Source organism: Idiotropiscis lumnitzeri, chromosome 4, assembly GCF_059441095.1.
Source record: "Idiotropiscis lumnitzeri isolate Australia: NSW breed Sydney's pygmy pipehorse chromosome 4, RoL_Ilum_1.0, whole genome shotgun sequence".
NCBI lineage: Eukaryota > Metazoa > Chordata > Actinopteri > Syngnathiformes > Syngnathidae > Idiotropiscis > Idiotropiscis lumnitzeri.
The window spans coordinates 18266146-18280840 of record NC_142394.1 but is presented as its reverse complement, the minus strand read 5'-3'; the positions used below and the strand labels follow the sequence as shown (position 1 = coordinate 18280840).

Genomic DNA, 14695 nt, shown 5'->3' with positions numbered 1-14695 from the left:
ATGCATGCGTATGTGTATTATATATATATATATATATATATATATAATGAAAACATGTTTGATAAAATGTAGAATTTGCACTATTCCTATTTATGTTACATATGCACCATTGTGTAGCCCAGTAGCCCATGACGTTTGTCACCTCTTAATGTTGTCGATTTTCAATTTTTTTACTACATGACTCAACGTATTGGAAACGCAGACAGCACTTTTACCCTACTGAAACACCAAGAAATGAATTCCATTCTAGTTGTGTCATTGAAATAACATTTTCATTTTAAAAGCAGAATAACAGTTATTTTTCAGCTACATTCGATGTAGCACACCACCAATGTTATGGGCAGTCAGAGCATATTCAGTATGTGTCAGTTTAGTGTTTGGATCACTTTTAAGAATTAGGCCTTGCAATTTTCTTACAGTACAAGTGATTTTCAATACCTTTATTAAAATCATATTGTGACACAGACCAGAACACAGAGCACACAACAGAAATAAATACCATCATGATGGCGCTCGTCAAACAGGCTTATTGCAGCTGGCTTCAGAATGATGTCATCGAAGGGTTTGGGGGGGAGGGAGAGAGAGAAAGAGAGAGAGAGAGAGAGAGAGATGGATGCCATGGCATCAGACAGAGCCACCACCCGCAGCTGGGATTAGTGTGCTAAAAACTCTGCCTGCTGTTGACTTAAGTGCATTTCCTGAAACATTCGACCTGCACTGATAACACACGCAAGACAGCAACTCATTCTCAAGCGGCCAGCTCCCAAACTTGCGAGCTTGATGCCGCTTCAGTCAAGGTCCATCTCTGGCTTGGTTTCTGTTTCCGAGGAGGCGTTGCCCGTGTTTTCGCTCGTTCCCTTGTCTGCGCCTTCCTCCTGGGCTTTTTCCTGTCCGTTCACGGGCCCGTTCTGCTCTGCTGGCGTGTCCTCTTTGGGCAGCTCCACCTTTGGCTTGGGCTTGGTCACGGTAGGGTTACAGGCAGAGAATAGCTCCTGGAAATGTTTTTATAGAATGGAACACAATGTAAGAAAACGAAAAATAAATATTCAGTGGCTGTTATTTTGGATTTTCGTAAATAAGGCTGATGTTTGAAGAGCAGTTTTTTGTACAAATGTTTATATATGATTGGTTCAACAGAAAATGTTTTAGTAAAATGTGCAACAATCGATTATCAAATTAATTGAATATTTTTGATAAATTAATCTTAGAGACCTTGTTTGAATGTACAGTTATCCACATTCCTCCATGAAAGCAGACTTCTTTTTTTTTTTTTTTTTTTTTAAAAAGACCTTAACAAAGCTTTTTTTATATGTAAAACAATGATCAACATTCTTGCCAATTTTTTCACGTTACAGACCAAACCAGGAACTGAATCATAACTTGTTTGTGCATTTACTGCACTGTACATTTGAAATAATGTCCTGATATTGACAAAAGGCCTGGAAATTAAATCTTTTTTGATTCATCGACAAAAAAAAAAAAATTAATAGACTAATCGATTATTAAAGTAATCATTCGTTGCAGCTCTAATAAAATGTTCAACCACCTTTTTGTCTACTTTTACTCGAGGTTATAATATAAAGTATGAATTATTTCTCATGAGCAAAAGCCTCTCAAACACTGTGCAGCTTCTCACCTTGGTTTTCGCTTGAATTTCTTTAACCTTGACAGAAGGATCCATCATCAAGCTCTGTTTGCTTTGCTGGTTCATGGCACTGTTCATCCACATCATCGCTTCAGTGGCCAACTTGTCAACTTTAGCAACGTCCGCCTCATCTATGTGGTCGTACTGCTCCTCCTGCCGGACAAAGAAATTCAATGTCAGATGAGAAAATACGCAATCAAGTTTTGGGGGGAACGGATTGGTTTGAGGATTCGGAAAACGTTCCAAGCTTTGAAAAGCTTACTTTCATTTTGCACGCTTCAACAAATTTCATGTACTGCTGGATTTGTTTCCCCAACTCGTCAAACGCTTTAGGCCTCTCCTCAGCCTCTGTGTAGCGGTCTTGGATAGGCTGGCCCAGTTTCTACAGAAAAGCAACCATAGTCAAGACTGTCAAAATATAATTTCAGCCATCTGACAGAACCAGACAAGGATTAATTTAACCTGCAATTACCTTTAAATCTGCCAGCCTGTCAATGTACATCTGCTTGGGTTGGTCCTCTCCATCCTCATACAGCCAGTTTTCGGTATCCGCCAGCTTTGCTGAGAACGCATCCCTTTCCTGAAAATAAAAAGTATTATCGCATTAGGAGCCCCGCGCCTCATTCATGCTCCCCAAGTGGTCCGAAGTGCCAACTCACTGCTTCGCCCACAAACTTCTCCAGCATGCCGTGCAGCTTGTCTCTCATTTCATACACGTACTCCTCCACGTAATTCTTGGCGTCATTCCTCTCCTTCTCCAGTTTGTCCTGCATGATCATCTTACCCTGAGGGGACATCACTTCGGGTAAATAAATGAGGGTCGGATTGGTCTAGTAATTCGAGCATGTGGAGTTGTTAGTACCTCGTTTTCAACAAAAAGATTCAGCATGTCATCTGCTAACTGCCACTGTGGGCTGTTTTCAATGGGAAGATCCAAGACTTTGGTTTTGACTTTGGGCTTTTTCGCTTGAGGTGGCTGGTCAGACTTCTTTTCGCCTTTGCCCTCTTCAGTGGTAGTCTGAGAAGGAGCGGGACAAGTTGACTTTTGAAATAACACTTTAGAATAGGCATTAACATAGCAAGGCTTAGATTTTGTAATACAGATTATTTAATGCTTGTGCTTGGCAAAAATACATCAATGGGAGGAGAAAATGCATGATAAACGGTAATCGCAACATTAATCATTTTTCAAAATCAGTCAGCCCTATTAATGCCAATGCTAATCAAAACAATAAATTGCCCGTTTGATATTGTGGAAATAATTCACACGCCTGTGCTAAAAAACATTTTCAATTCACCTCCATCTCTTCATTCTCTCGAGGTGTCTTCTCTTCTTGTTCTTTCTGACCATCTCCCTCATCCGGCTCCTCCTGGTCGGTTTGCATCTTGTTCTGCAGAGCAGAAAGCAAGCAAAGTTTTTTTTTTTTTTTTTTTAGCCCTTCAAGCTCAAACCCAATTGCAACTCATACTGAGAATTTAGATCACAGATTTATCACCTCCCCGTCTTTGTCATTGACCTGCTCCGTCTCCATGGGCTCTTCTGTCTCATCCGACTTTATCATCTCGACTAGGGAAGCGCTGGATACGCTGAAGATTCCGTGGATGTTCACCCGGACCTTGACTTTCACCTTGGAGCTCTCACCAGAAGCCTGTGGGACGACTTTCTGAATCTGAAACTGACCTGTTTGAATAAAATGGACAGGGAAGAATTAGGAATCAATATCAAACAAATATTACAACGGTAATTAATGTGCTCGTATTTCATTATCCTGATGAGTTAGTTGCCTAACTCAAACGTTTTCTGGAACAGAAAATATTTTCAGCAAGGGTATTTGCTAAGAAAAAGTACCAAAAAAATATAATCACAGGATTTCTTTTGAGGAAGACCTTTTTGTTTTGCACTTAATTTTAGGGGGTGAAAAAAACATTTTGTACAATGAAACTGCAGATGTCTGGTCACCCCAAACTTAAAATGTTCTGATCGCCGCCAAGCATGATGATGTCACATAACACCTCAGTGTGCTGCAAGTCACCTCAAATTAGCAAGCATAAACGGATTCATTCTGCGCCGTTTTATTTTTTTCCCCCCTACCATTTATTCCAAAAGAAGGCCGTCAGCATTTTACATTAAGCCTTAGCACGCCTGGGGAGGTTGGTTCATCAAATTTCACTGGACAATTCAGTGTGTCGTTATCGTCGAGAAGCTTGAACAAGATTCTTAAAAATAATAAACACAATGAAAAAAATCTAGATATAAATCGGGTTTTATTGTTTTATCGCACAGTGGCTAACTTCGTTTTACATTTTTTTAAGATAGTGTCAACAGTTTCCTCCTGGCATGGACTAATTCCAATATTTTATATGGGAAAAGTTGTGTTTGATCTTAGAGGCTTCACTCTTGTTGCTTACCGATGGTCGGGTCAGGGTAGGGCAGTGCATTAGGATTGTTGTAGTACGCCTCCAGAGAGAAAGGCTCTTTGCGGTAGAACGTCAAGACTTTGGAAAAAGGTGCAGGATGGTTTATGGGAAACACCTCACAATCACTACAAAAAAAAAAAAAAAGTCAAATCATCAATGCTACATTTCAAAACAAGTTGAGCGAATAAAATGGAGCAGGTATGTTTGATTTTACCTCACACCTTCCTCAGCGGCAGAATGCCACTTCAAGGAGATGGGATAGGCAACAGCGTCGGTGATGGAGAATTCACGCACTTTGAAGGCAGGTGACAGGATTGCACACTGTGGAGAAGAAGCGTTGTCGTCACATGTTGCAAAGGAGGCAAAGGTATCGCTTTCACGTTGGGTAAAACTGCTTCCGTTATGAGAACTTTGGTTTGCATGTTAGCTGATGGGAGTTCCGCGTTCCTGAGGTGTTGTTAGATAGTGCTTGTTTTGGGATTTTGGTTTCACCTATAGAAACTGCATTTGCAGTTTAGCAAAGAAGAAAGCAGTTCGAAGAAGACTTGGAGAGAAGAGATATACAAGCCACACCACAAGATGCAAATCAGCACAAAGAATCTCAACCATATTGCATTTTGCAAAGACGTACAGAAGAGGAGCTATGAATGTTTTGGAACAAAGTTTTATGGAATGATGAGACCAAGATCAACCTCGCACAAGTTCATCAGTGGAGCATAGTGGAGATAATCTCATGCAGTGGTTACATGGCTGTTTGGGAATGGGCTCACTCATCTTTGTTGATGATGTTACTCATGATGGTAGAAGGGAGAAGTCCACCAAAGTATTTTGTCTGGCCTTTTACAAAAAATAGATGCAAACTAATTGGGAGAAGCAACATGCAACAAGAATGACCCAAAACACTGCCAACACAACAAAAGGACTTGTGGGAAAAAGTTGATTGGCCAAGTCAATCTCATTCCTCGTTAACCCAACAGAGCTTGCATTTCACCTCCTGAAGAGGAGACTGAAGGGAGAAGCGCAACACAAAAAGAGCGAAGTTTGGACACAAGACTATTTTCCCAAACTAAATGCATTCAGAGAATTATTACATCTAATTACAGACTTTAATTGAATAGTTCAGTGAGATGACATCATTTCAGGATTAAATAATGCAGAAACAAAAACAAAAGTATTAAAAAATACTGAATGTTTAAACTAATCAAAGAAAAAAAAAAGAGAACAAAGGACGATTGATTTTGAGAAGGCCTGCTCCGCTTACAATTTACACGCCACTGTCATGGAGCTGAAACACAAAGGTTCCGATTCCGGCGCCGCGCAAGTGGCTGCCTGTTTACAGCAGCGTGGCTCACTATTTAGCCTTTTTCGTGTGTTTTTTCCCTTGACCCTGTTTTATTTTATTTTGACCTCATCTCAGCAATGGACATACAACTTGCGGTGGTTTTACTGCTGTTGGGGGCTGTTTTTTGCGTGATCGTGTCCGGAGACGAAACTCGGAGCTACGGATCGATCGTGTACTCAAGAGATCAGCTGTTAGCACTCCGTGCTAACCCCGCGTCGGCTCCCGGAGCGAGACCCAATATCCCCCGCGAGCTGAGGAGAAAGAGACGGGGATGTCGTGCGGGGGCTAAACGCCAGGCAAGGAGGAGACGATACAACCCGTCCTCCCGTCCGTTATTATGGGGAATGTTAGATCCCTCCCCAATAAAATGGACGAGCTAACAGAGCTAACCCGGCACGAGAGGATTGTCCGGGAGGCTAGCTTGCTGGTGTTCACGGAGTCGTGGCTAACAGAGCTAACGCCGTCGTGGAATTGGACGGCTTCCAAATACTACGCGCGGATAGGACACTGGAGAGCGGTAAGAGGAAAGGGGGAGGGCTGGCTGTGTTTGTTAATGATAGATGGTGTAACCGTGGGCACATAACTGTTAAGGATCAACTTTGCAGTCGGGACATTGAGCTGATAGCTGTTAGCATGCGTCCGTTCTATTTACCGCGAGAGTTCAGTCATGTGATCGCGGTGGCGGCGTACGTGCCACCCTCTGCAAACAGTGAGACAGCCTGTGACGTACTGACTGCAGCTGTGACCAGGCCACAAACACAGCACCCAAATGCCCTGCTCCTTATCTCTGGTGACTTCAATCATGCTTCTCCATCCTCCTCTCTGCCTTCATTCACACAATATGTAACCTGACACACCAGAGACAATAAAATATTGGACCTTTTCTATGCCAACACCAAGGAGGCATACACATCACTGCCCCTCCCCCCCGCTGGGCAAAGCTGACCACAACTTGGTTGCTCTCCTGCCTGTGTACAAACCTCTGGTCCGCAGGCAGCCAGCTGTGACACGCACAGTTCAGCGATGGTCCGGAGAAGCCGAGGAGGCCCAAAAGGACTGTTTCAACACAACTGTGTGGGAGGTATTCAGCGAAGCTCACGGTGAGGACATTAATGGTCTAACAGACACAATTACAGACTATATTAACTTCTGCATGGAGAACACCATTCCCACCAGGACTGTAAGATGTTTCTCCAACAACAAACCCTGGATCACACCGGACATTAAAGCTCTCCTGAAGGAGAAAAAGAGGGCTTTTGTGTCAGGCGACAAGGACGAGCTGAAGAGAATGCAGCGTCAGCTGAGAAGGAGGATCCAAGAGGGGAAAAAGTCCTACAGGATGCGGATGGAGGAACAACTGCAGCGGAACAATGCCAGGGATGTCCGGAGGGGCCTGAAGACCATCTCAGGCCACGGACAACCAGGTAAGACCCAGAAGGGGGGGGGGGCTTTAGTGGGCAAATGAGTTGAACCTATTTTTCAATAGGTTTGATCAAATGCCTGACCCCGCTCAGGCTCCCCTGCTGCAACCCCCACCAACCCCTCCTGCCACTGCGAACGAGACCCTCTCTCCCCCTCTCTCTCTCCACAGGCTCCAGTTCCCAGCCTCATTAGACAACCACCACTTCCTTCTGCTCAGCCTTGTTCCTCACAACATCTCAGGTGAAGAACCAGCTGAGGAAGATGAAGGCGAGGAAGGCAGCAGGCCCAGATAGGATTAGCTCCCAGCTCCTCAAATACTGCGCAGACCAGCTGTGTGGAATCATCCAGCACATGTTCAACCTGAGCCTGAAGCTGGGCAGAGTCCCCCAGCTGTGGAAAACATCCTGCCTGGTTCCGGTTCCAAAGACACCCCATCCGAAGGAGGCTCAACAACTTCAGACCAGTGGCGCTGACGTCTCATCTGATGAAGACCCTGGAGAGACGGGTCCTCGTCCATCTGCGCACCCTGATCAGCTCCTCAATGGACCCACTCCAGTTCGCATACCAGCCTGGCATCAGTGTGGATGATGCCATCATCTACCTGCTCCACACTTCACTCTCCCACCTGGAGAAGGCGGGGGGCACGGTGAGGATCATGTTCTTTGATTTCTCAAGCGCTTTCAACACCATCCAGCCCGCCTTATTGGGAGACAAGCTGGAGCAGGCGGGAGTGGCCCACCACCTCATCACATGGATTCACGACTACCTCACAAACCGGCCACAGTACGTGAGGACACAGGACTGTGTGTCTGACGTGCTCCTCTGCAGCACGGGAGCGCCGCAGGGAACTGTTCTGGCTCCCTTCCTGTTCACCCTCTACACCACGGACTACAAATACAATTCCACAACCTGTCACCTGCAGAAGTTCTCTGATGACTCTGCGATTGTCAGCCTCATCACTGACGGTGACGATCGGGAGTACAGAGGGGTTACGCAGGGGTTCGTGGACTGGTGTCAGCAGAACCGCCTCCAAATCGACGCTGGGAAATCCAAAGAGCTGGTGGTGGATTTCCGCAAGCGTGGGCACTCTCCACCTGCACCAGTGAATATCCAGGGAACAGACGTTGAGAGGGTCTCAACTTACAAGTACCTGGGTGTTCATCTGAACAATAAACTGGACTGGAGCGACAACACAGACGCTCTCTATAGGAAGGGTCAGAGCAGACTCTTCCTACTCAGGAGGCTGAGGTCCTTTGGCGTTCGGGGAACACTCGTCAGGAACTTCTATGACTCTGTGGTTTCATCAGTCATCTTCTATGGAGTGGTCTCCTGGGCAGGAGGCATCTCGGGCCGGGACAAAAAGAGACTGGACAAACTAGTGAGGAGGGCCAGCTCTGTCCTGGGCTGCTCCCTGGACTCTGTGGACTCAGTGGGGGGCAGGAGGATGACGGCAAAACTGTCATCAATGCTGGACAACCCAGCCCACCCACTCAATGACACTCTGAGAACACTCCACAGCTCCTTCTGTGATAGACTGTTACACCCTCGCTGTACCAAAGAAAGATTTCGCCGCTCCTTCCTGCCGACTGCTGTCAGACTTTTTAACAAGAACATTGGGTCAGGCCTACAAACGGGAGGGCATTAGTGCAATTGTGCAGTCCTAGGATGCAATATACACTACTACTGTACTTTCAGCCAATGGTGTACTTAAATATTGACCAATGATGTATTTTGTTTACCATTACAGTATTCTTATTACAGTACTTCTATCACTGCAGTATTTCTACCATTGAAGGACGTTCACTATTACAGTACTTTTATCATTGCAGTGTTTCCTATCATTGCGGTACTTTTTACCATTACAGTACTTTTATCATTGCAGTAATTTCTATCATTGCAGTACTTTTCTATCATTTCAGTACTCTTACGATTACAGTACTTTTATCATTGCAATATTTTTATCATTGCAGTATTTTCAATCATTCAGTAGTTTTTATCATTACAGCGTTTCCCCCTCTGTATAATGGACAGGCATTAGGAGTGTTTCCTTACACTAGATACGTTTATACTGTGTATATTTGCATGCTTTTTATGAATGTCTGCTGCTAATGTTATACATTAACGGCTACATTACGCCGCCGACTCTGGGTGATCTATATCTTTGCTGCTGTAACATCTCAAATTTCCCCATTGTGGGACTAATAAAGGACATCTTCATCTTCATCTTTAGGAACCCATACTTTTTCGATCAGAGCAGCTCGTCGATGTGCATTTCGGACATTTATAGTTTTGTGGTCATATGGCACCATGAGAACAGCTTCAAATATTTCTAGTTAAGCTTCTGATAAATTCACAGGCGGAAGAAGAAAAAATGTGCGTCAGTCAACAAAAAGAATGTGGTGAGATGTACCTGCAAAGCAGCTCCTCTGGCCACAGCTTCGTCAGCATTCAGCGTGGTGTTCAATTCCTTCCCGAAGAATTTGCTGATCCTCTCCTTGACGGCGGGGATCCTGGAAGCCCCGCCCACAATCTCTACCGCATAAATGTCGTCCTTTTTAAGCTCTTAGGGGACACAGAAACAAGTGGAAGGATTTGAGGATTGCACATGTGTCATGAATAAAAATAATTAAAAGGTGCGAGGCTCACTGGATTGTTCAAGCAGACTCTGCAAGGGAGGCTCCACTTTGGCAAAAAGGTCAGTGCTCATCTCTTCAAACTGACCCCTTGTAAATGAAGAAAAGGCGACAAGTGAGATGACAGTTGACTTCATGAGAAAGAAACATCTTGGGCCGACCTGTTGAGCTTTCCCGTCACGTCTATCTCGTTCATGAAGCACTCAATGTTCAGCGGCAGGTCGGACGAATTGGCGCTCATGAGCTTTTTCAGTTTCTCACACTCCATGTAGAGCCTGACCAGAGCCCGAGGCTTGGACTTCACATCCAGCTTGTACTTCTTGCCAAATTCCTCACAGAAGTACTTGACTAATACCTCATCAAAATCCTTGCCTCCCAGCTCGGGATCACAGGCTGTGGCAAGAACCTGCAAGACAGGGGAGGAAGAGTTGATGCAAAGCCTGTCAGAGCTCGGATAGCGCGGCTTTTCTTTTCGGGACAATTCCCAACCTTGAGTTTGCCCTTGTTGAAAGCGCACACTGATGTCTGGTACCCAGAATGGCCCAGGTCCACAAACACCACATTCCTGGCCTTCTCTTCCGGAGCAGGGAGATCCTGCTTATAGATCCCATATGCCAGAGCCACTGCAGAAGAACAGTTGTCACATAATTAATATCCTTGACAGAAAAGAACAAACCCTGTAATTATCTGTCTGTAATTCATGTAGTGAAAGTAAACATGTCATGGCAGGACAAGCATGGGTGTGACAGATTAAATGAAATCTGGCTGAATACCAATACTTAATGCGTCTTCGCTTGTTAAGCATCAACTGGCCCGTGTGTAAAATAATCACAAGTTACATAAATGCATAGTGCTTAGACAGTTTATATGCCTCGAATGGTCACAGTAGTCAAGACCATGACAAAGAGTTTTTTTTCCCTAATTGACAAGGAGGCGATATGAACCTCCTCGAAGACAGTGCTGGTATCCTAGCAACATAAAATATCTAGAGAATTCCCGAAAAAGAGGTCAATGCTGCTCTCAGAAATAAGGAAGCTCCAGCTAGAGTTTTCACTTTGTATTTGACTGTAAAGGGATGAAGGTGCATCCATAAATGCGGCTTTCCTTTTCGGCTCATAGCAACAAGCAGGAAATAAAAAAAAGAGAGTGACAGCTCATGACTTGAAAAACTGTTATACAGTACGTTTTGGTACTACAAGCCAGGACTGTATCTATCTAAGATTTTTGGCATTGATTCTTCTACTGAATTTCCCATGGATTCATCGGATACAAATTGATTTAGCAGTTTTAAACAAACAAAAATACAATTTTTTTTTCCGTTCCACACTATTGTATCAGTGACTTTGAATATATGTGACTCTAAAGGCATGGCCTTGTGAGTGATGTGCATCAGCGAACGAGAGCATGGTTGACTGTTGTTTGCAAAGGTTAGCCGGTCCGCACGTTGCGTCTTCTGGAACTCACATTGTAGCCGTTGCAGCTTATGAATTAATGTGCTTAGTACGTCTCTATTTTGTTTTTGAGCTGACTTGGTTTTTGTAATAGAATTTTTCATTGAATCGTTTCAGCCCAAGTACAAGCACTTAAATTGGAATTCAGGAATTAGACCATCAGTGTAAATTCAGCTAGCGTGTACTTGTAAAGGAGTACTCGAGGATGCTGATTGGGCTAATAAGCCTACAGTACATAAAGAACATTCACCAGCTGCTGTGAAACACGATGTATAAAAAGTGGCGCACACCTGCAGTCGTCTCATTCATGAGCCTCAAGCAGTTGAGTCCTGCAATCTGTGCAGCATCAACCACTGATCGCCTCTCAGAGTCGGTGAAGTAGCAGGGAATCTGGGAAACATCAGGAATTTGATTTATTTTGTGGCATGTTTTCAGAAATTCTATTCAACCTTAAAAATGGGTAACAAACACTTTAAAATCACTCAGTTAGCTTTCCTTCTATTGGATGCGCCTTCCTACATCACCCCAACAGCATTCTTGAATTGAACATTTTTTTAATTCCAGGGCGCTACACGCCACGATAGCTAGTCAGCAGGTAACCTCAACACAGGCGGGGCGAGGATGTGTATGAAGGTTGAGATTTTTCCAAGTATTCTGCCGTTTTGTGATACTTACAGAGACAACGCAGTCAGCAACGGGCTTCTTCAGTGCACTTTCTGCAGTTTCCTTCAGCTTGGTGAGAAGCATGGCAGTGACCTGTTCAATGCTGAACACCTTCTCCTCCTCCATATACATGACCTATAGGGTTGGTCAATTGAACACCAATGAATCAAATTCTCATAGAACAATAAGCATTTGCGAGATTGTTACAGTATAAAATGACATGGCCCTCGAAAACTTTGAAAAAGGTTCCACACCACTGACCTAAAAGAATAGCCCCACCGTGAGTTTCACCAGCGGGTAAAAAAAATATTACATTTTATTTACTTAATTTCATTTTTTTTTTACTCTTCAATTAATTCAATTGATTTTTTTAAATTTTTTGCTACAATCTCGTTGTACACTGAGTACAATGACAAGAAAGGGCATTCTGATTCTGATTAGAACTAAAAATGGACTGCATTGTGACACTGGAAAGCAGTACACATTGCTCTGCCCATCGGCCACCATGTTGGAGATCCACACTTATTGTTCCAATCCCATCTTCTCTTTGCCTCAGTAAGCCTCTAGATTCAGTCAACTTTTTAGCGTTCATCCTATTACTACTAACTGGTTAGTAAAATTTAAGGATAGGATTTTTTTTTCCAGTTTTGGCGATCTATCTAAATCTAGCTAATGTCAGATGAATACCTCCAATATGGCAGACAAATATCGATCGATTACATGATTAGCAACTATCTATATGGCTGAATCGATACTGATCATAAAACACCGCAATGTACTGCCCTTCTGTCTGTATGTCACCTTGAAAAAAAAAAGATATTCAGTTTTGTCTGTAATACATCATGGTGAGCTCTACCACGAATAGCAAAAATCTGGGTTCTAGACGCCCTTAAAAAGCCGTTCATGTTATAAAATGACAGCAAAGCATAGTTCCTTGGCAATGAAATGCCACAAGACTGTGACAAAGCACTGTTTGTCCAAAGATAGTACCTCAACTCACTTTAACATTGTTCCATGCCACCAAAATGTCACGTCGGTGCACAAAAACAGCAAATAGTTTTTTAAGCAAATAACAGGAAATGACCCTCGCTTCCCAAAAAAAAGGCAATGAAGGTCAATTTGCAAATGCACTACATGTCTTTCTGCCTTTTGATTAGGGATGTCCCGATCAATTTGTTTTTCACGCTTGTACAGCATATTAAAAATTATATTGTTAAACTGTTACTGAAGACATTGCTTGTCCAATTAAAGGTCCTATAATGGCAAGTTTGTCTCTGGAGAAGCTTAAATCAATTTCCATTATTCCCTAAGGGGGAATAATATTGTAATTTCACAAACTCAGAAGAGGACCAGCGTTACAGAACTGATTGGATGATATCCCTTTCAATATGCATCATTGTGTAATATGTTTTCATTGGGTTGTGTTATTTTATTGAGAATTCACTTGAGTAAGCCATACATTTAACTCATTGAGTTGTGCACTATGCCGACATGGGCATGATGACACAAAGGAGGTGAACTTTGTCATGGCAGCAAGTCTTTATCTACAAGCTTTTTTTTTTTAACAAGCGGATTGGTGCATTTATTTGAGACGACGTAAAGCACACAGAAAAACAATGCCTCACTATGAGCTTACCTTGATTCCAGTAGTCCCAATGGGCATTTGTGCAACATCGTAGACCAGACTGGATTTGAGGCGTTGCACAAATGGATCAGAGAATGCCCGCCCATGAAATCTCTTGAAGCCTTGCACCGTGTTCTTGCAGTTTGTGACAACCTGTTCAACCACAAAGATTCAGTCAACAAACTTATCAAGTGAGTGAGCACATTTTGCAATATTCTGTTTGATACCACCACTCATGCCACATTCTAAACATGCTCATTGTCAAAAACCTCCATAAATAATGCTGCAATCAAGACCATGAATACCATTTCCAATAAAATCATACCTGGCTTTTTGCAGCGGCACCAATTGATCGATTCCGTGGTCCAAAAGAAACGCATGCTCTATGAATAGAGAAGACATATCCGTTTCGTCCTCCTTTTTGTACAATTGTACATTTTGTAGCTACAATGAACCTGTCACAAGCAATACGCTTTCACATGACGCATTTCAATGTGTTTCGTGCAATGGTGTTGAATTGTATCAGCGTCTCATTGGTGATTTGGAGGATAACAAAGTACAATCAATTGATCAAGCCGTTTTGACAGCCAGTGCACGACGGCCTCCTCCCAATCACGCGCTTTTCAGTGCCCACCGGCAATAAAAAAAAAATCCCTTAATTGTTCTATAGTACATTCCGTAACAATGACGCGGTACTTCACCGTAAATGCAAATTGCAAATAAAATACTTTATCCACACAAGAAAAAATGGGTCGTCTTTTAAGTGATAGACACTAGGATTAGCCGTAGCACTCACATGCTGTTTCCTGTTGTGAAATTCGTTAGCATGCTACCTCGCCAAGTTAGCATCGTTAGCTTCACACGACAGGATGATCAGGGGTGAATTCGCGAACATTCCTGACTCGTTATTAGGCGCAGGCGGCACAAAAAGTAAAGCCAGCCATCGCCATCATACTTACGGTGTACACCGGTCGCTATATTCATTGGCGACAGTTTCGATTCCACCGGCTCGGGCTACTGCTACATAGCAGTTCAAATAGCCCACGTCGAATCCGACAACTGACATCTTATAACTAGTTAACGGGGCAGAGTAGTGTAGAGCGAATACACCGGGAAGTGCAGTGGTACAGTTCCGTGTGAAATGAGGAGCGAGCAGCTACAGGGTTAGGATTTCACTCAGCGGCTGTCGTTGGTGCAACCTCGTTCTTGTTCCATGAAGCTGAGCACAGCAGCATGCGGTACACCGGCAGATGAAGCGAGAGGCTTCAAGAATTTTCTATCCGTGTCGCCAACCAATCCCGTGCGAGGCCGGGATAGGGAGCGAGTGCGACCCCTACAGGCCAAAAGGAGTAGCGCTGGGACGCAACCTTTCCGTCATCGTGTTCGATGTTCAGTCTGATACAGTCCCCTCCATAAGTATTGGAAAGGCAGTCAATTCATTCGTTTTTGTTTACTAAAGACAATTGAGTTTCGGAGCAAAAGATGAACATGAAACAA

At 43.6% G+C, this 14695-nt stretch overlaps 1 protein-coding gene across 1 annotated transcript; it reads right to left on the bottom strand.

The window, feature by feature from the left end:
• Positions 1-425: 425 nt before the first annotated feature.
• Positions 426-14501, bottom strand: hspa4b (heat shock protein family A (Hsp70) member 4b). Its single transcript, XM_088293682.1, has 19 exons — positions 14158-14501; positions 13524-13581; positions 13211-13351; positions 11587-11709; positions 11202-11301; positions 9950-10083; positions 9622-9866; positions 9474-9550; positions 9238-9389; positions 4278-4384; positions 4055-4188; positions 3142-3326; positions 2944-3036; positions 2508-2663; positions 2305-2430; positions 2118-2225; positions 1908-2027; positions 1637-1798; positions 426-992 (listed from the first exon to the last, which is right to left on the bottom strand). Exons 1-19 carry the CDS (start codon positions 14262-14264, stop codon positions 789-791), a joined length of 2532 nt encoding a protein of 843 aa, XP_088149808.1. The 5' UTR covers positions 14265-14501; the 3' UTR covers positions 426-788.
• Between the last annotated feature and the right edge of the window lie 194 nt (positions 14502-14695).